Source organism: Apis mellifera, linkage group LG3 (genome assembly GCF_003254395.2).
Source record: "Apis mellifera strain DH4 linkage group LG3, Amel_HAv3.1, whole genome shotgun sequence".
Classification (NCBI taxonomy): Eukaryota; Metazoa; Arthropoda; class Insecta; order Hymenoptera; family Apidae; genus Apis; species Apis mellifera.
In genome coordinates this window covers 13121541-13138075 of record NC_037640.1, presented here as the reverse complement: position 1 = coordinate 13138075, position 16535 = coordinate 13121541, and the positions used below count along the sequence as shown (strand labels likewise).

The following is a 16535-nucleotide window of genomic DNA, read 5'->3' as shown; positions in this document are numbered from 1 at the left end:
AAAAGGACACGATGAGAATTTCTGAAAAACTGAGGGGAAAAAAAAATTGGAAAAATTTATCGAAAAAGAAAAATATTATAAACAGTTTTATAATTTTCGTTTTATTCGAATCCGAATTCTCGATACGATAACATTTATCGCGTTAAAAAAAAAGAATTTATTCTGAAAATAAAAACAGAAACTGAAGGAAGAAAAAAAAGAATAAAAAAATTCAAAAAAAAGAAAAATTCATTTAACTCGTTTCGTATTATCAATAAAAGATACCTCGTGTTCGTTCGAATTTTCGATACATAAAATAACTGGCCGAAATATTTATCCCCTCCCCCCCTTCCCCTCCCCTATCGTTTCCTTTCCACGGTGATGCAAGCTCGAAAAATTGGCTTCGAGTCGCGCCTCGATCTCGATTTCGATCTCTCGAGTCGTCGACACGCTTTCAGCGTGAGAGAGAAAAAACCGCGATTTGACCCACGGGGGATCTTTTGTCGTGCCCTTCTCCGACTCCGTTTACGATCTAGGTAATAAAAAAAAAACCTGAGCTAGCGTTTCCACACACACACACACCTCTCCTTCCCTCCCCTCTCCTCGTGACTCACTTGGCATACAATGGTGTAACGTTGCGTGAACAGAGAAAGAGAGAGAAAGAAAGAAAGAAGGAAGGAAACGAGATCGAAACGAGTCTCTTTATTATACTTTCTTTGTTTGCTTCGAATTGGATGATTCTGAAACGATTTTAAAGATTCGTTCGAGGATAAAAGATAATAAAAACTCGGTGTAAAATTTGGAAAAAGAATTTCCATCCGTCCATTGGATTGACTTTCAAAGCGGTTTAATAATTTTCGATTATCGAATGATTGAAAGGGGAGAGTATATATATTCGTCGGTCGGAAATTCGAGCGAGACGGATGAAAGTCGTGTTTACACTACTTGGAGAGAGGAGGGCGCCGTGACGGCGCCCGTTTCTGAATCGTGAATCGTCGAGACGAATGGGGTTCGTTCCTCCGAGCGAACTAGGATCGATAATAGAGGAATCAACTTTACCGGAAGTCCTTGACCCAGGTCGCGAGGGTTCAATTGCACCGACTTTACCGATATCTCGTTAAAGAAGGCTCGCTCGTTAATACGTTCATACGCTGCCGCCGCGCCACCCGCTTACTTCGACTACTTGCCAGCGATTCCTTCCGTACGCGTTTCGAAAGATACGTCGCGCGGCGTGCGATGGAATTTATTGTTGCGAGAGTGATATATACGAAAATGGCTTGTTAAAAAAATTAATTAGAGCGTAAGATTAACGTGATATTTCATCTCGAAAATTAAAATTCGAATTTCTTCAGATTACCATCTTTAAGAGAAAGACAGATATCTCCTTCTTCTTTTCATCCATCGTATCGAGGATAATTATTGGGAAGGTTCGGAAAGTAATTTCGTCGTCTCGAAACATTGAAATTCGATCAACTAAAATTAAAATTCCAATTCCTCGAACTCTATTCGATGCATTATATGGATAGAATTCAAGATTTACGTTTTATTTATAAGGAAATGTTTCGGGAGAAAAATAGATTTTTTTTCCTTTATCTTCCCATCGATCGTATCGAGGATAATCATTGGCTCGTTCGGAAAGTAATTTCGTCGTCTCGAAACAGCGGAATTCGAGAAATCGAATCTCATAGAAATTTCTCAATACGAATAGAATTCGAGAATTGTATTTATTCTTCGAAAAGATTAACATTCCGTGCAAAGCTGAAATTGGCCAGGAGTCAATTTGGACGAAAAATTGTCGTCTGCTCGTCGAGACGTATTCTCTTCCACTTTTTCTTTCCGATATTGGAACGAATTTTAGGGCAACGAAATTTCAACATTGTACCACTCTACTCGACAAACACTCGAACTCTTCTTCTCTAAAGTGATGAGGATAGAAACAATTCATATAGAAACGAATGATCCTCTTCAAAATTACTTCTCGCTATCTAAAATATCTAAAATGGAAGAAGCTAGGCCTGAAAAAAATTGAAAAATCGCTTTCAATAATTAAAGATTGAAAAATCGTTGAAAAATCACTTCCAATAATTAAAGATTGAAAAATCGTTGAAAAATCATTTCCAATAATAAAAATTAAAAAATCATTGAAAGATCACTTCCAATAATAAAAACTGAAAAATCATTGAAAAATTATTTCCAATAATAAAAATCGTTAAAAAATCACTTCCCATAATTAAAAAATGAAAAATCGTTGAAAAATCATTTCCAATAATTAAAGATTAAAAAATCATTGAAAAATCACTTCCAATAATTAAAAATTGAAAAATCGTTGAAAAATCATTTCCAATAATTAAAGATTGAAAAATCATTGAAAAATCATTTCCAATAATTAAAAATTGAAAAATCGTTGAAAAATCATTTCCAATAATAAAAACTGAAAAATCATTGAAAAATCACTTCTAATAATTAAAAATTGAAAAATCGTTGAAAAATCATTTCCAATAATTAAAAATTGAAAAATCGTTGAAAACTCACTTCCAATAATTAAAAATTGAAAAATCATTGAAAAATCACTTCCAATAATTAAAAATTGAAAAATCGTTGAAAAATCATTTCCAATAATAAAAACTGAAAAATCGTTGAAAAATCATTTTCAATAATTAAAGATTGAAAAATCATTGAAAAATCATTTCCAATAATTAAAAATTGAAAAATCGTTGAAAAATCATTTCCAATAATTAAAAATTGAAAAATCGTTGAAAAATCATTTCCAATAATAAAAACTGAAAAATCATTGAAAAATCACTTCCAATAATTAAAAATTGAAAAATCGTTGAAAAATCATTTCCAATAATTAAAGATTGAAAAATCATTTCCAATAATTAAAAATTGAAAAATCGTTGAAAAATCATTTTCAATAATTAAAGATCATTGAAAAATTATTTCTAATGATAAAAATCGTTAAAAAATCACTTCCAATAATTAAAGATTGAAAAATCATTGAAAAATCATTTCCAATAATTAAAAAATGAAAAATCATTGAAAAATCATTTCCAATAATTAAAAATTGAAAAATCGTTGAAAAATCACTTCCAATAATAAAAATTGAAAAATCATTGAAAAATCATTTCCAATAATAAAAATCGTTAAAAAATCACTTCCAATAATTAAAGATTGAAAAATCATTGAAAAATCATTTCCAATAATTAAAGATTGAAAAATCGTTTCCAATAATTAAAAATTGAAAAATCGTTGAAAAATCATTTCCAATAATTAAAAATTGAAAAATCGTTGAAAAATCACTTCCAATAATAAAAATTAAAAAATCATTGAAAAATCACTTATATCACAATAATTAAAAAAATTCCGACGATCGAGTTGGCTTCGAGAAAGGCCAAGGAAAAAAGAAAAATAAAAAAAAAATTATTTTTGTGAAACAGAGGGTGCCGGGGGGTGGAGGCGTGATCGTGGGGGGTGGCGGTAATTCGGCCACCCCCCAAGGCGCGCAGCAGGGCAGCAACCTGGTGTACCGCGTGGTGAGCTCGAGGCATCCCGGAAGCGGGCATCACCCGCACGTGAAGAAGTCGGATAGCTCTCAGCAGACGGACAACTCGGCGTTCAAGCATCAGCAGCAACCGGGTTTGAACAGCAGCAGCTCGGCGGCGAACAGCAGCTCGAACAGCCAGCAATGGAAAAAATATATCGAGGCTGGAGCCGCGAGGGATCGGGAGAGAGACAAGGAGGGGGCCCCTCCGAGTCCTAGTCCCTCCAGGCGATCTCAGGTAAACATTTCACATCGGGAAAATTTAATATGTCGAATAAATTTACTTCGATTCGTAACGATTGCACTTTCGAACGAGTAAATTCGAAGAGAATTTTAACAAGTCAGTTATTTGAAATAACTTTATTTTTAATTATTAATCAGTCGCTTTTTCATTACGGATAATTATCTTTGTAGGAGAAAGTTTCGTGGAAATTAATAAGCGTGGTAATTTATTCAAAAGGGATTTGCCTCGAATGTCATCAAATGATAATTTTATTAAATCTGTCCAAGTGATGGGGAAAATTTAATAAGTTTGATAAACTTACTTCGATTCGTAAATTTAATAAGTGAATTATTTGAAGTAAATTTATTTTCAACTACTAATTAGTTGCTTTTTCATTACGGATAATTATCCTTGTAGGAAAAAGTTTCATGAAAATTAGTAAGATGTTCGTAATAATCTATTAAAAAGGGATTTGCTTGCTCGAATATCGTCAAATGATAATTGTATTAAATCTGTAAAACTTTCAAACACTTCGAGCACTTTAATCACCAATCACTTAAAGTTGCTTTTTCACTGATTATGGATAATTATCTTTGTCGAGTAGGAAAAAGTTTGAGTGAAAATTAACAAGCGATGTTCGTCATAACCTATTAAAAAGGAATTTGCCTCGAATATCTTCAATAATCGTCAAATGATAATTAGTTGCATCAAATTTGTCCAGCAGTAATGACGAAAATTTATTAGTCGAACTTTATTCTTTAACTAGTTACTTTTTCAATTACTCGCGTTAACATCCAACTCCAATCCGCTCCGCTCGTATCGATTTTTCGAATACCGGGTTCATTCGCACGCATCTTTGAATTCTCTAGTTTCGAGTGCACACTGAAATTTACGTCGGTTTCCAAATATATTTTTTTGAAGAGGATATATAATCAGAGGGAATTTTTCTCGTTCCCCAGGACAAACATCGGAAACAGGCCATGGCTGAATATGCGAACGGCGAAAAACCGCAGAAAGTTTCATCGGGAACGTCGACCAGCGGCGGCAGCGGGAAAGTGAGGGGCGTGCCACAAAGTTTCGGTTACGTGAAGAGGCACAGCGCAGGCACGAGCCCGAGTCCAAACGGTGTTCAAAATGGTGGCAAGGATTCGACGAGAACCGCCCAAGTCAGCGCTGTTCCAAGGACCAAGGTACGCGCCATCGAAATTACAAATTACGTATCTTACGACGAGAATTTAATCGAAACGCGCGTTGAATCTGTTTTCCATCTCTCGCAGGTCAAAGTATCGGGCGGCACGCAAACGTGTACCACGGAGCTTCAAGCCAATTCCTCGACGCCTAACCAGGGCCACCATTACAAGAGCTACAGCCTCACCGGGCCGAGCGCCAGCCAACTGTCCCAATCGGTGCGCGATCGGCTTATGCTCGGCTCGCAGAGTCTGCCCAAGCCTGGAAGCCCTGAATTCACAGCGTTGTTCGCGTCTGCGCATCACCGCGAGCGGGGAGGGTCGGGCGCGGGGCCTACCGCCACCTCTTTTTCGCCACGGGTGCTCAAACCGTCTGATGGAAGTCTAAGCGACACGTGCAGTAATTACGCGGCCCCTGATCTCCAAGGATATTACACTCCCAACAGCCCGTACACAACGTCTTGGATGAGACACAGCAACACGTACACGCCCAGCGGTCGTTCTCAAGGTGAATTTTCTCAAAAAGTTTTTCTATAAACAGAGTTCGTTCGAGTGAATTTAATTTATCGTGTATTCCGTTTTCCTTCGATTCGGATACAGGAATGGGATTGTGCGAAGCGGACAGCGTAGAGTCGTTGGGCTCGCATCGGGCAAGTTTGACGCATGCTCGTTTGTTGATACATCAAAGAGACTCGACGGGATCCCCAGCCCCGCCGCGGCTCAACAGAAGCAATTCCATAAGGTAATAATGTAATCGAATGTGGTTGATATAACGGTCTCATCACTTTTCACACAGATCTTTTTTAATAATAATAACAATGATAATAATAATGTCAAATTTTTAGAAATCATTTGCATATATTATCCATATGTATTAGATGCATGATTTTAGAGGATGCAAAATTTTTCACCGCATCTCTTGAAAACGATCAGTTTTTCAGCTTTTTTTTTTTCCCCTCCCTCCTCTCCCCATTCTTTTTTTTTTTTTTTTTTTTTTTTTTTTCTTTTTAATAATATTAACCACAACCACAACAGGTGTCGCCCGTTTACGGTAATAAATAACGCAGATCATTTGATACCGTTTTAGCCATCTGCGGGACAGGACATTCCCAAGGTAGTGCGAAAATCTAGAATACACAGAATTCGTCGAGCCTGTTTTCCATGCATAAGTATTGAAAGAACGAAACCTTCTGGGGGTTATTACGACCCCACACGTACACACGAGTGACGATTTATATTATGCGCACTGAAACAAAACACACACATACATACATACATACAGAGAGACACACACATACGCGTCCATGTGCATTTACACGAGTTCTTTATATATTTGTACCGTTCAATTCGATAGATTTACGATTATAATTTATTTGGTTAAATCAATTTCATTTTATTTATATATGTGTAAGTGTTTTGTGATCGTTCTACGCTTCTTGCTCAAATGCATGTCAAAGCTTGTTTAATTAAATTTTGCGCTAACGTAACGTAACGACGAAAGGGAACGAATTCGATTCTTTTTTTTTTTTTTTGCTCTTCTCGTAAAAGCGACGAGCCTTTTCGATTCGTTTCCTTACGTCGTATCGTTCCTCGATCGAACGAATGTATATCGAAAGGAGGATGAGAAAAGGAAGAATTTATCTTTCGATCGGAATAAATTAACTACGTTATACGTTCGTTCGGTCGCACGCGTTCGCAATCAAACGTCCAAAGTAAACTGACGACGTACTCTCGGATGCGAAGAACTCTCGAATCGATCGATCCACTCGAAATGTTTCGAGTTCGATTAAACTCGACTTGCGACGATTTCTTCGCATCTAAAAGAATTTCCTCTCGCGAGGAGCACACGCGTACATCCGTACACGCAATTGTATTCAGAAATATCTTTCTCCATCCATACCGACCGAGTCGATCCTATTTCTGAATACAATTCGAGCGTAATAACAATAAGGAAATATATACACATATATCATTGCTTTCTATCGTTTAAAAAGAGATATACTCGGACGTAATGTACGCGTGACAAACGATGCAAACACTTTCTTTTTTTTTTTTATATAAAAAGACAAGAACAAAATCGCGAACAACAAGATCTACTAAAAGAACGTTTTTTTTTAAACATTCGAAATATCAGACACCTTGACGCGTGCTTTTTAACTCTTCGAAGATACAAATAGTTCAAAGTCGTTTCGAAACGATATCGTTCGATCGAATATATCAATCGTTCCCAATTTAATCATATTTGCCCGACTCGAATCGAACTTTGCGGAACTTTTTGCCCATCTTCGGAGACATTTGTCATAGTATCATAGTACAATAAGTAAGTTAGCTAGCTGATCGTTCCAGCAGCGATTCAGATGGTTAAACCTCTGTTTTCGCAGATCCACGAAAAGTGAAAAAATGTATCCGTCAATGTTAGTTAGAGGAAGTGGTGCCTCATCCTCCGTCGGCGAGGAAGTCGGAGTCGGGATAGGGATGAGCGTAGGCGTTGAACCGTATTACAGTGTTCCCGTAGGATCTACCGGGTGTACCGGCCAACACTGGTCTCAACCGACCTCTCCGACGCCCACGCACACTTCTCGCCAACCGCCCAATCTTTACCAACACGTGCACAAGGATGATGATAGTAAGTTTCCGTTTCAAATAGATAATCCCTTCCTTTCTTTCTTTCTTTCTTTATTTCTTCTTAAACGTTCGTTCCTTCCAAATAAGGGAAAAAATAAAAAGATAAAATTCTTTCGAATCGATCCACCGTCGAGAAATCTCTCCAAACTCTCTCTCTCTCTCTCTCTCTCTCTCTCTCTCTCTCTCTCTCTCTCTCTCTCTCTCTCTCTCTCTCTCTTCTCTCTCTCTCTCTCTCTCTCTCTCTCTCTCTCTCTCTCTCTCTCTCTCTCTCTCTCTCTCTCTCTCTCTCTCTCTCTCTCTCTCTCTCTCTCTCTCTCTCTCTCTCTCTCTCTCTCTCTCTCTGTGTGTGTGTGTGTGTGTGTGTGTGTGTGTGTGTGTGTGTGGGTGGTTGGTGTGTGTGTGTGTGTGTGGTGTGTGTGTGTGTGTGTGTGTGTGTGTGTGTGTGTGTGTGTGTGTGTGTGTGTGTGTGTGTGTGTGTGTGTGTGTGGTGTGTGCGTGCGTGCGTGCGTGCGTGCGTGCGTGCGTGCGTGCGTGCGTGCGTGTGTGTGTGTGTGTGGATTTCCATCTCTCTCTCTCTCTCTCTCTCTCTCTCTCTCTCTCTCTCTTCCAAGAGCTGTATATCATTTTACGGCCTTGTTTTATATACCGTTCTCTATTTACGCTATAATTTCGCCGTATATATTTTTTCTCACTTCTGACCTCTCTTCTCCCCTCCTCCCCCCAAGCGAGATTATTTTCACCCGGCAATGTTTCTCTTCGTTCTCTCGCGAAAATAAAAATAAAAAAAAAAAAAAAAAGAAACATCAACAACTTTGATCTGTTGTCATTTAACGAAATAAAAATTAACCCAAAAATTCGTAATGTTAATATAATTAACTTCGTACGAATAACAATTAAATCTTAAATTAGAAAAAATATTGATTCGATCAGTTCGATTTAAATTGAATAAATTTATCGATAAAATAACTGTAATTAAATTTCCAAGAATTAAATTTAAATTATTTCTTTTGTTTTATTTATAAATAATATTAATTAATAAAATTAAATCTATAACTCTTAATTTCATAATTCCAAGTTCATAATTTATTCTAACCAATAATGACGAACCTAAAACTAATTCACGTACGGAAAATACTAAAAAAAATTAAAAATAATCACCTATTAATTTCATATTCGATAATATAAAATAATACGATAATTACTAAAAATTTTATTAAAATTAAAAAACCCGAAAAATTTACATTATAGTATCATAAAAACATAAAAAATAATAATTTAATAAATCCTAATCAAAAAGCTAAATAGTTTAAAACATTAATTTTGTAAATTAAAGTTATGTAAAATCATTATAATATTTTAGTTAAATTTGTCTAAAATTTCAAAAAAATTTATTAAATAAATATCGATAATTCCCAAAATTTTAAAATTAAACTATTTGGAATAAAATGAAGGAAGGGAAGGAAAAGAATCGATCGCGTTATTATTTGACGAATGGAATGGTTTTTCGAACAAGTTGAACCGAGACCGAGAAATCGGATTGGTTGTTGAGACGGTGAAGTGGCGCCACGCGTCGAGCGTAATGAGCGTTCTTATGCACGGTTTATTGCTATTCCATTGACAAGCTATTGGCAGCCAGGGGGCGTGCTTTTGCAGCCCGTGCGTGGAACTCGCTTCGACTTGGTGAACTTGCCTCGTGAAAGACATCGTGTACAGACCGCGTGGGAGTTCCGTTAATCCGTAAGGAACCTTCCAATGGCGCAGGAAGTCGTAAACTCTAATTGTTACCATTGTCGAGAGGATAATTATTAATCGCTTTCCTCCGATCGAGAAATTTACGATCTCCTAATTTCTCCCCTTCGAGATTTTTATCTTTCCACTTGTCTATCTGTGATAGCTGGAATCACTCAATTATTGCAAAATCGATTTGATTTACTCGACCATTTTCAGATATATCATCGACTTTTTCCATAAAATTATTACTTATCGATTCAATTTTCGAAATAAAAAAAAAACTGCGTAAAAAATTTTCTTGAAACGTTCGTTGGAGTGACGAAAAGAAGGAAAAACGGATCGAAACTTTTATCGTTTGAATTTTATGGCTCTCTAGGGTGAGGGGGGGCGGAGACGAAAGAAGTTTGTCGTCGTCGTTTACCAAGCGAGAAGCGATACGAGGAAAATCGATCGAAGGCTGTAAAAAGAAAAAAAAGACGCGCTCTACGCCAATGGGTCTGGCCCGGATCCTCCGAGCTCTTCTGACACTAGTGTTTACCAGCCCGGCTTTTATCGATGTTTTTCTTCCCGTCAGAACAGCCCGGATTTCTTCTTTTCCTCGTGCTCTGTTGCCCTACCTCCAAACTCGAACCCGTTTCTTTCTTTCTTTCTTTCTTTCGAAGGGGACGAAATAGGCCGGCGAAGAATTATTAGACGAACCGATCGGTGTCGTCTCGGTCGAAACGTCGTCGCCTGGCTACGTTGAATAACGATTATCTTGATGAACGAACGAATCGATTGGTGAACGCACGTATTCGATGGGTGAAAAGCGTGATTAACGATTTATAAAAGGAGAGTGCGCGCGCATTGTCCTCGATCCTGCAATAGGAAACGGGCGATAAATCGCCGCGAAAGGAAAACGTTACTCGTTGCGGGACGGGAGGTTAGCCGTTTGAACGTTCGACGTTGGTGCGAAGCTGCGATTCGCGAAACCGTTCGTTCGAATCCCGACTCCTTCTCTCGAGGTGGATGGAGGAACGAGGAAAAGGAGAATTTATTCGATCGATGACAGAGTATCCATTTCATTTTTCGAAACCCGAAAAATTTGAGGTTAAACGCGTCGAGATGTGTGGCGCGACGATCGCGAAATTCGTTCGGAAGAATTTCGATCGGAATTGTTTTACGCGAGATTCGTAAGAATGAATTTAATTTGTGTAACATTCGAGTGTCGTTCGAGTAAAGTACCGTTGATTTTGTTCAATGATAAAAAATTGGGCCGTGATTGGCGAAGTTGGATTTTTTTTTTCGAGAGAGAACAAAAGCGAGAAAGTGCAAGGAGGACGGTAATGATAATTCATAACGTTGGTTGGAGACGTTTAATTCGTCGGCTCGCATGTAGATGGGAGTGTATGTATTGGGCAAAGGCCCCATGTAGAAGGCGCGGAGAAGAAGATCCCGGGGATCTTGATTGAAGCCAACTGGCCAGCCAATCCCGTACTCCGCCTTATTAAAACTCGTGCCGTTGTTTTGTCTTTTGTCTCTCCTTTTAATGTCCGGCATTAACTAGCCGCCTCGAACCCGCGCGCCCGTCTTTGTAACCGTTTCTTTTGACCTCCCTTCGCTTTCCTTCCCTCTGCTTCTTACCTTTCTGTCTCTGTCTTTCTCTCTCTCTCTCTTTCCTTCTCGTCCCTCGAACGAAACGATGCCAATTTCGTTCCCGCGTATATACACAATTATATAGGATTATCAGTGTCGAGCCTATTGCCAAAATTACGCTCTACTTCCTTTTCTGAGAAAGTCGTATTAAATCGAGTATATTTGCACGGCTAATATATCGTTAATATACTGATGAAAAATGAATACTAAAATTTGAGGTTAAACGCGTTGAGATGTGTGGCGCGACGATCGCAAAATTCGTTCGAAAGAATTTCGATCGATTTTTACGCGAGATTCGACACGTAAGGATGAATTTAATTTGTGTAACAACGAGTTTTCTAATATTATGTTACACGAATATGCTTTCTTCGACGTTGTTATCTCTCGAGAGATATCACGATCGATCTTACGAGTTGTGCGTTCGCTCGCCAGAGAGACATTAATTTTATTTAGATAGAAGCACCACCTGGTGTCTGTGCACGATTACCCGTTAAATCCTTCGTCGCTCGTTCGTTTCGCCCGGAAAATGGAATTACAATTCGCCGTCGTAACGCACAGGCAACGAATAGGGGATCTCTGGTCCATTCCCCCTTCCCCTCCCGATAAATTCGTGCAGTAATAAACTTTCTCGAATTAAATGCGAATCCTTCTCCCCGCGCAGAAATTGCTTGACCCCATTTGCGCGAACTCATTTACGCGTCTATTTATGGATCGTAATTTAGAATAAAGAGATTCAGAAAAGTGATTCTAAATATCACTCGAATATCTCTCTGATCTTGAAAATTTATTTCATGCTGTGATTAAAGTTTTAAATCGTCGCAGAATGAAAATATCACTCAAAAGATAATTCCTAAACACTTTTTTCACTCGTTCTTCCTATATATCATCGATAAACGTCTCGACGAGAATCGTAAAGAAAGGTCACTTTTCGATCCGATTAATAGAAGAATTCGATCGACCGGTGCTTCTGCTCTTCCCGTGTTTCTCTATACGCGTAAGGTCGAAAGAAACGTATACCACGAATGTATACCACGCTGTTTAGGTTAGGTGCGCGGTGTTGTTATACTCGAGCGCGGGAAAAAAGTGGTAGGTGACGAGACGAGCGGAGCGCAAGTTAGAGAGAGAAAGAGAGAGAGAGGCAGCACGGTCGAGTTCTTTGGAGATTGGATTTCGTTTCGCGTCGCGTTCTCCGCGGCAAATCGATGATTCTCGCTCCACGAGATTCTTATCGAGACGATTCGTCTTTCGAAATAATTCCCTCTTTCCTTCGACAATTAAAACAACACGCGTCTGTATTGAAATAACGAAAGGAAAAATGTCGAGAATAAAATTGTTTCGATCGATTTCGATGTAATATCGTAATCCCTCGTTTCGTCCAATCGAAAAGGCGAGCGTTCTCGCGGTGGAGGGGAGATGGGAAGCAGCTCGGTTTCACTTTTAATTCTTGCTCGGGGCGGAAGAACACGGCGGCGGGCGTGTATCCGTTGCCTTCCGGCTTTGCCTTTTTTTAATTAACCTCACACATGTCTGCACCGTCCCCTCGCATTTCCTTCATCCCTCTCCTTTTAACCTATGCGTCGATAAGATAATTCATCGTACGTACAGCGTACGTACGTACATACGTACGAGCCACACTTTTTATCTCGTCTCCCTTCTTCACTCGTTATTAACACCGAGGAAGCTCCTCGACGCAGCTGCACGAAGGAATTCGAGGCGAAGTACGTTCAAGGAAAAACATCCGAGATATTTAACCGAGTTAACGAAAAACATTTCAACGCTCGATTGTTCGCCGTATCCGGGAAATTAATTCGCGTTCGAAAAAAAAAAAAAAATAAATAAAATATATATATTTGGTTCGAATTAATTTACTTTTTAGAAAGGAAGGGGAAAAGGGATTGTCCAATTTTATTATTTCTCGAAACTTAGTTGAACAGAAGTATTACGCAATACGATTTGCAACGCACGACACAATATTCGTTCGGCCTCGCGTCAATTAATTGCCATGGAGAAGGCGTTTCGTCAAGGTCCTGACATTTAACGGGTCGCTGGATTCTTCGAAAATAACCGGGAAGACAAATGACGAGGAAAGATGGCGCGGCATCGTTACGATCCTGTACGAAAGAGAGGAGGCATATATATATATATATATATATATATAGGCATCCATCAACGAGAAATTCAAATATGACCGAGGGAGAGGGGGGGGGGCGAAAAAGGGGAAGGAACACAGAGAGAAGAAAAACACGTTAACGATACGACGAAGAAACGTGACGTATCGACATCTTCGAAATATTAATATTTATGAGCCTCTTCCTGCAAACGGAATGAATGCACCTGCGTTCGCGTGTATACACGCTCCTCCACGCGGGTCGCCGCAGAAACTGCATCGTCCTTTCGTCAATACACGCGTCGATTTTTTTTTTCTTTTCTTTTCTTTCTCTTTCTCTTTTTTTTTCCTTTTTCCAAACGTGCGCAACGCGTTTGTTCCCTTCTCGCGTGTCGAGAAATCTTCGCCCCTTTTCAACAATTTTTTCGATAAATGCAACGGATACGAGAAATTTATTTTTAGAAAGCAAATTGTTTGACTTTTCCATTTCCAAACGCGATTCACTTCGTATTTCCGCGTACAGATTTTAGATTTTAGATTTTATTCGCAGTTGTTACGAATAATAATAATAATAATCAGAGCGAGTAATGAGAAGATATTAGAAAAATTAGAAATAGTTCTAACGATTATTCGTCGAGCGTGTCGAGATGTTACGGGCCTGCAACTGCATAGGCGAGACTTTTCTTTTTTTTTTTTTTTTTATCATTTTCTCGCGATTAACCAAGACTCCCGGAAGTACTTTTCAACTTTAATACACGTTGTACACGGTCTAACAGCTCGCAATAAAATCGGACGTAAACTGGGAAATTTTAAAATTGTGAAAAAAGAAAGGAGATTTAAACGATCTCTAATTATCGAAGCTCGCGGAACAATTCGATTATTTTTCGATATATTTCGTAAAAAAAAAAAAAAGGAAAATCGTTCGATATATTTTATCCGATTCTTAAATATATCTCTAATTGAACTTGAATTTGAATTTATTTTTAACTATTTTTTTTTCTTTCACTCTATCGCACAGATCAATCTCGATCGATAAAAATCAAATCAGGTTTATTTATTACGTTTAATAAAAAAAAAACTTACTGGTTCGACAGGATTAATCATACAGATTACACTATGTTTATACTATTAACCATTACCACGTTTATGCTTAAAATTTTTCGCTCGAGTCTTCGAGACGGGATGGAAGAAAAATCGATAAAGGAGGGGGGATTTAAGACTGCTATTACGAACGACTCGTTCGAGTTGTAGAGAAACGGTCGTAGCTCGTCCGCGACTGGTTTATCTGAAAAACTAATCGGCTACAAATTCGCAGTGAGCGTAAATTTTTTATCTGCAATACCAACGGATACACATTGTGAGAGAAATTAATAAAATTTGTATTTCCACTTCTCTTCTCCTACTTATCGACCGATACGCATATAATCGCAATAATAATAATATCGCATCACGACTATAGGATTTAAAAGCCGATAAATTGAAAAATAATTGGAATCGCGGAATAACTTGAAAAGAGTTGTTTTAGAAAAATTATCCATACGTTTTGATTCCAATTAATGTGATAATTTTGTTTTTTCGTGTTTGGTATTCCTGGAAAGTGACGCGCGCGTGCGCAGAACGGAGACAAAACACGGAAAAATTATATCGTGTCGGAGGAGGAAAGAAGACGATCGGAGGTCGTGTCCCGATACGCGTCAAGAATTCATTTTCATCCGTTTAAATAATTCAACCGCTGCTGCTCCCTATCTGATGCGCCTTAAGGCGGACTCGCATTAAATTGCAAAAATGCGCACGGGAAGAAAAAGGAAAAAAGAAGAAGTGGTCTTGATTCATCGCTCAAACTCAAACCTAATTCGATCCGAATCGAATCGAAATTACGAGCTCGCGGTTTCAATGAACGTCATCTCGTAGAAATATTCATTCTCGGGGAGAAATGAATTGATGACCTCGCCGCGATTTAATTTTTCGATCGCAATTGCACTGGTCGATCTATTTAGATAAACGATTAATAGTACAAATTGGTCGATCCTCGGTTGATCTAGGTCAATGGTTATCGTTGTAAGTGGGACAAGAACTTTCTTACGTTTCTAATTATCGATAACAATTTTCTGAGGAATCCTTTATGAATCGCAAAAATAAAAAAGGAATCACGTTTCAGATTCAATTTGTAAATAATAAATTAGATTAAAATCAGAAGATTTTAATCATTCTCGTATTCCCATATTAATTCTTTTATTAATTCTGATTCTGATTCTTCTTTTTATTAATTCTTTCAGAAATCTCTCATCACCGACAATTTCGCGATTTTTAAGACCGATCGTAATTGTTCCTTTAATAACAATTTTGCTCGACTGGTAGGGACGTAAATGTTGATACATTACGTCATCCCGCACGAGACCTAATTTGCTTATCACCAGATATTATTGCAACAGCTGCTTTCAAGCGTGACCTCCTCCATTCGTATCTTCTTCTTCCCTGTACTACGCGATTGTAAATACACACACGCTCTGCTCATAATACCCTGCTAGCGCTATTACACTCTTCTAGCATGTCTTCGTTACATAAAACGGCTCGTTGCAACACATTTTTGTTCGTTCGTTAAACGGATGAATAGGAAGGCTCGCTTGTTGTCGATACGTTGCGTTACGACGACTCGAATTGATGGAACGGGAACGATATAATAATAAATCGCTAGTGGTAGTATCGAGAGGGAGAAAAAAGGTCGATAATTTCGATCTATATCTCTCGATTTCACGCCTTAAATTCGCCTAAACAACCGTTTCGCCCGTTGCGTTTCGTATCGAAGGCGCATGCGCGTGCGCATGCGCGCGCGTGTCTTACCACGAGAACTAGGCTAAGAAGAGATTAAATTTATTTTTACAACTGCAAAACTCGTATAACAGTTTTTTACAGTCGGAGCATTAAAATTCTCTTTGTAATTTTCCTTCCCATTTCTTTTGTGGAAGCGTCACGGAATTAATTTTTTTTCCTTCTTTTTCTCTCTCTCTCTCTCTTTCTCTCCTCTACCGGCGAAACCAGACAAACCACTCGCTCTAACGAGCGGTAAATCATTTCCATAGAATCGCTTCATTTCACGTGGAATATCCTGGAGACGGGAAACGCGGGGCCGCGTTCTAGAATAGAGATGCGAGAAGATACGAGGGACGAAATAGGTTGGACGAGGAAGAAGGACACCGTCGGTTGTTGATCGCTCGTTGCTCGATCTTCCGTAGTTCCGCAAGGAAGAGGAAATGCGATGGATCTGAACGTGTGCTCGCGTCGGGGTCCACGACGGGTACGCGACCATAAGGAAAAAAAGAACGCGATTTTTGAAAATTAAGGGGGAGAAAGAATTGGAAAAAAATGTTTTTGTTTTATTCGAATCTGAAGTTTCGATACGATATATTTAAAAAAAAGATACGATGAGGATTTTTAAAAACTGAGTGGGAGAAAAAATTGGAAAAATTTGTCGAAAAAATATTTTATTCGAATCTAAACTCTCGATAA

General features: G+C 38.4%; 1 protein-coding gene across 1 annotated transcript in view; it reads left to right on the top strand.

Annotated features, from left to right (window-relative positions):
- LOC408725 (protein sickie) overlaps window positions 1–16535 on the top strand; it is a 130335-nt gene that overhangs the window by 86075 nt on the left and 27725 nt on the right. The window contains exons 10-15 of the mRNA XM_026439652.1: window positions 3417–3758; window positions 4703–4933; window positions 5021–5438; window positions 5531–5672; window positions 6018–6044; window positions 7312–7747. Of these exons, the coding sequence (XP_026295437.1) occupies window positions 3417–3758; window positions 4703–4933; window positions 5021–5438; window positions 5531–5672; window positions 6018–6044; window positions 7312–7747 (1596 nt within the window). The remainder of the gene's footprint in view (window positions 1–3416; window positions 3759–4702; window positions 4934–5020; window positions 5439–5530; window positions 5673–6017; window positions 6045–7311; window positions 7748–16535) is intronic.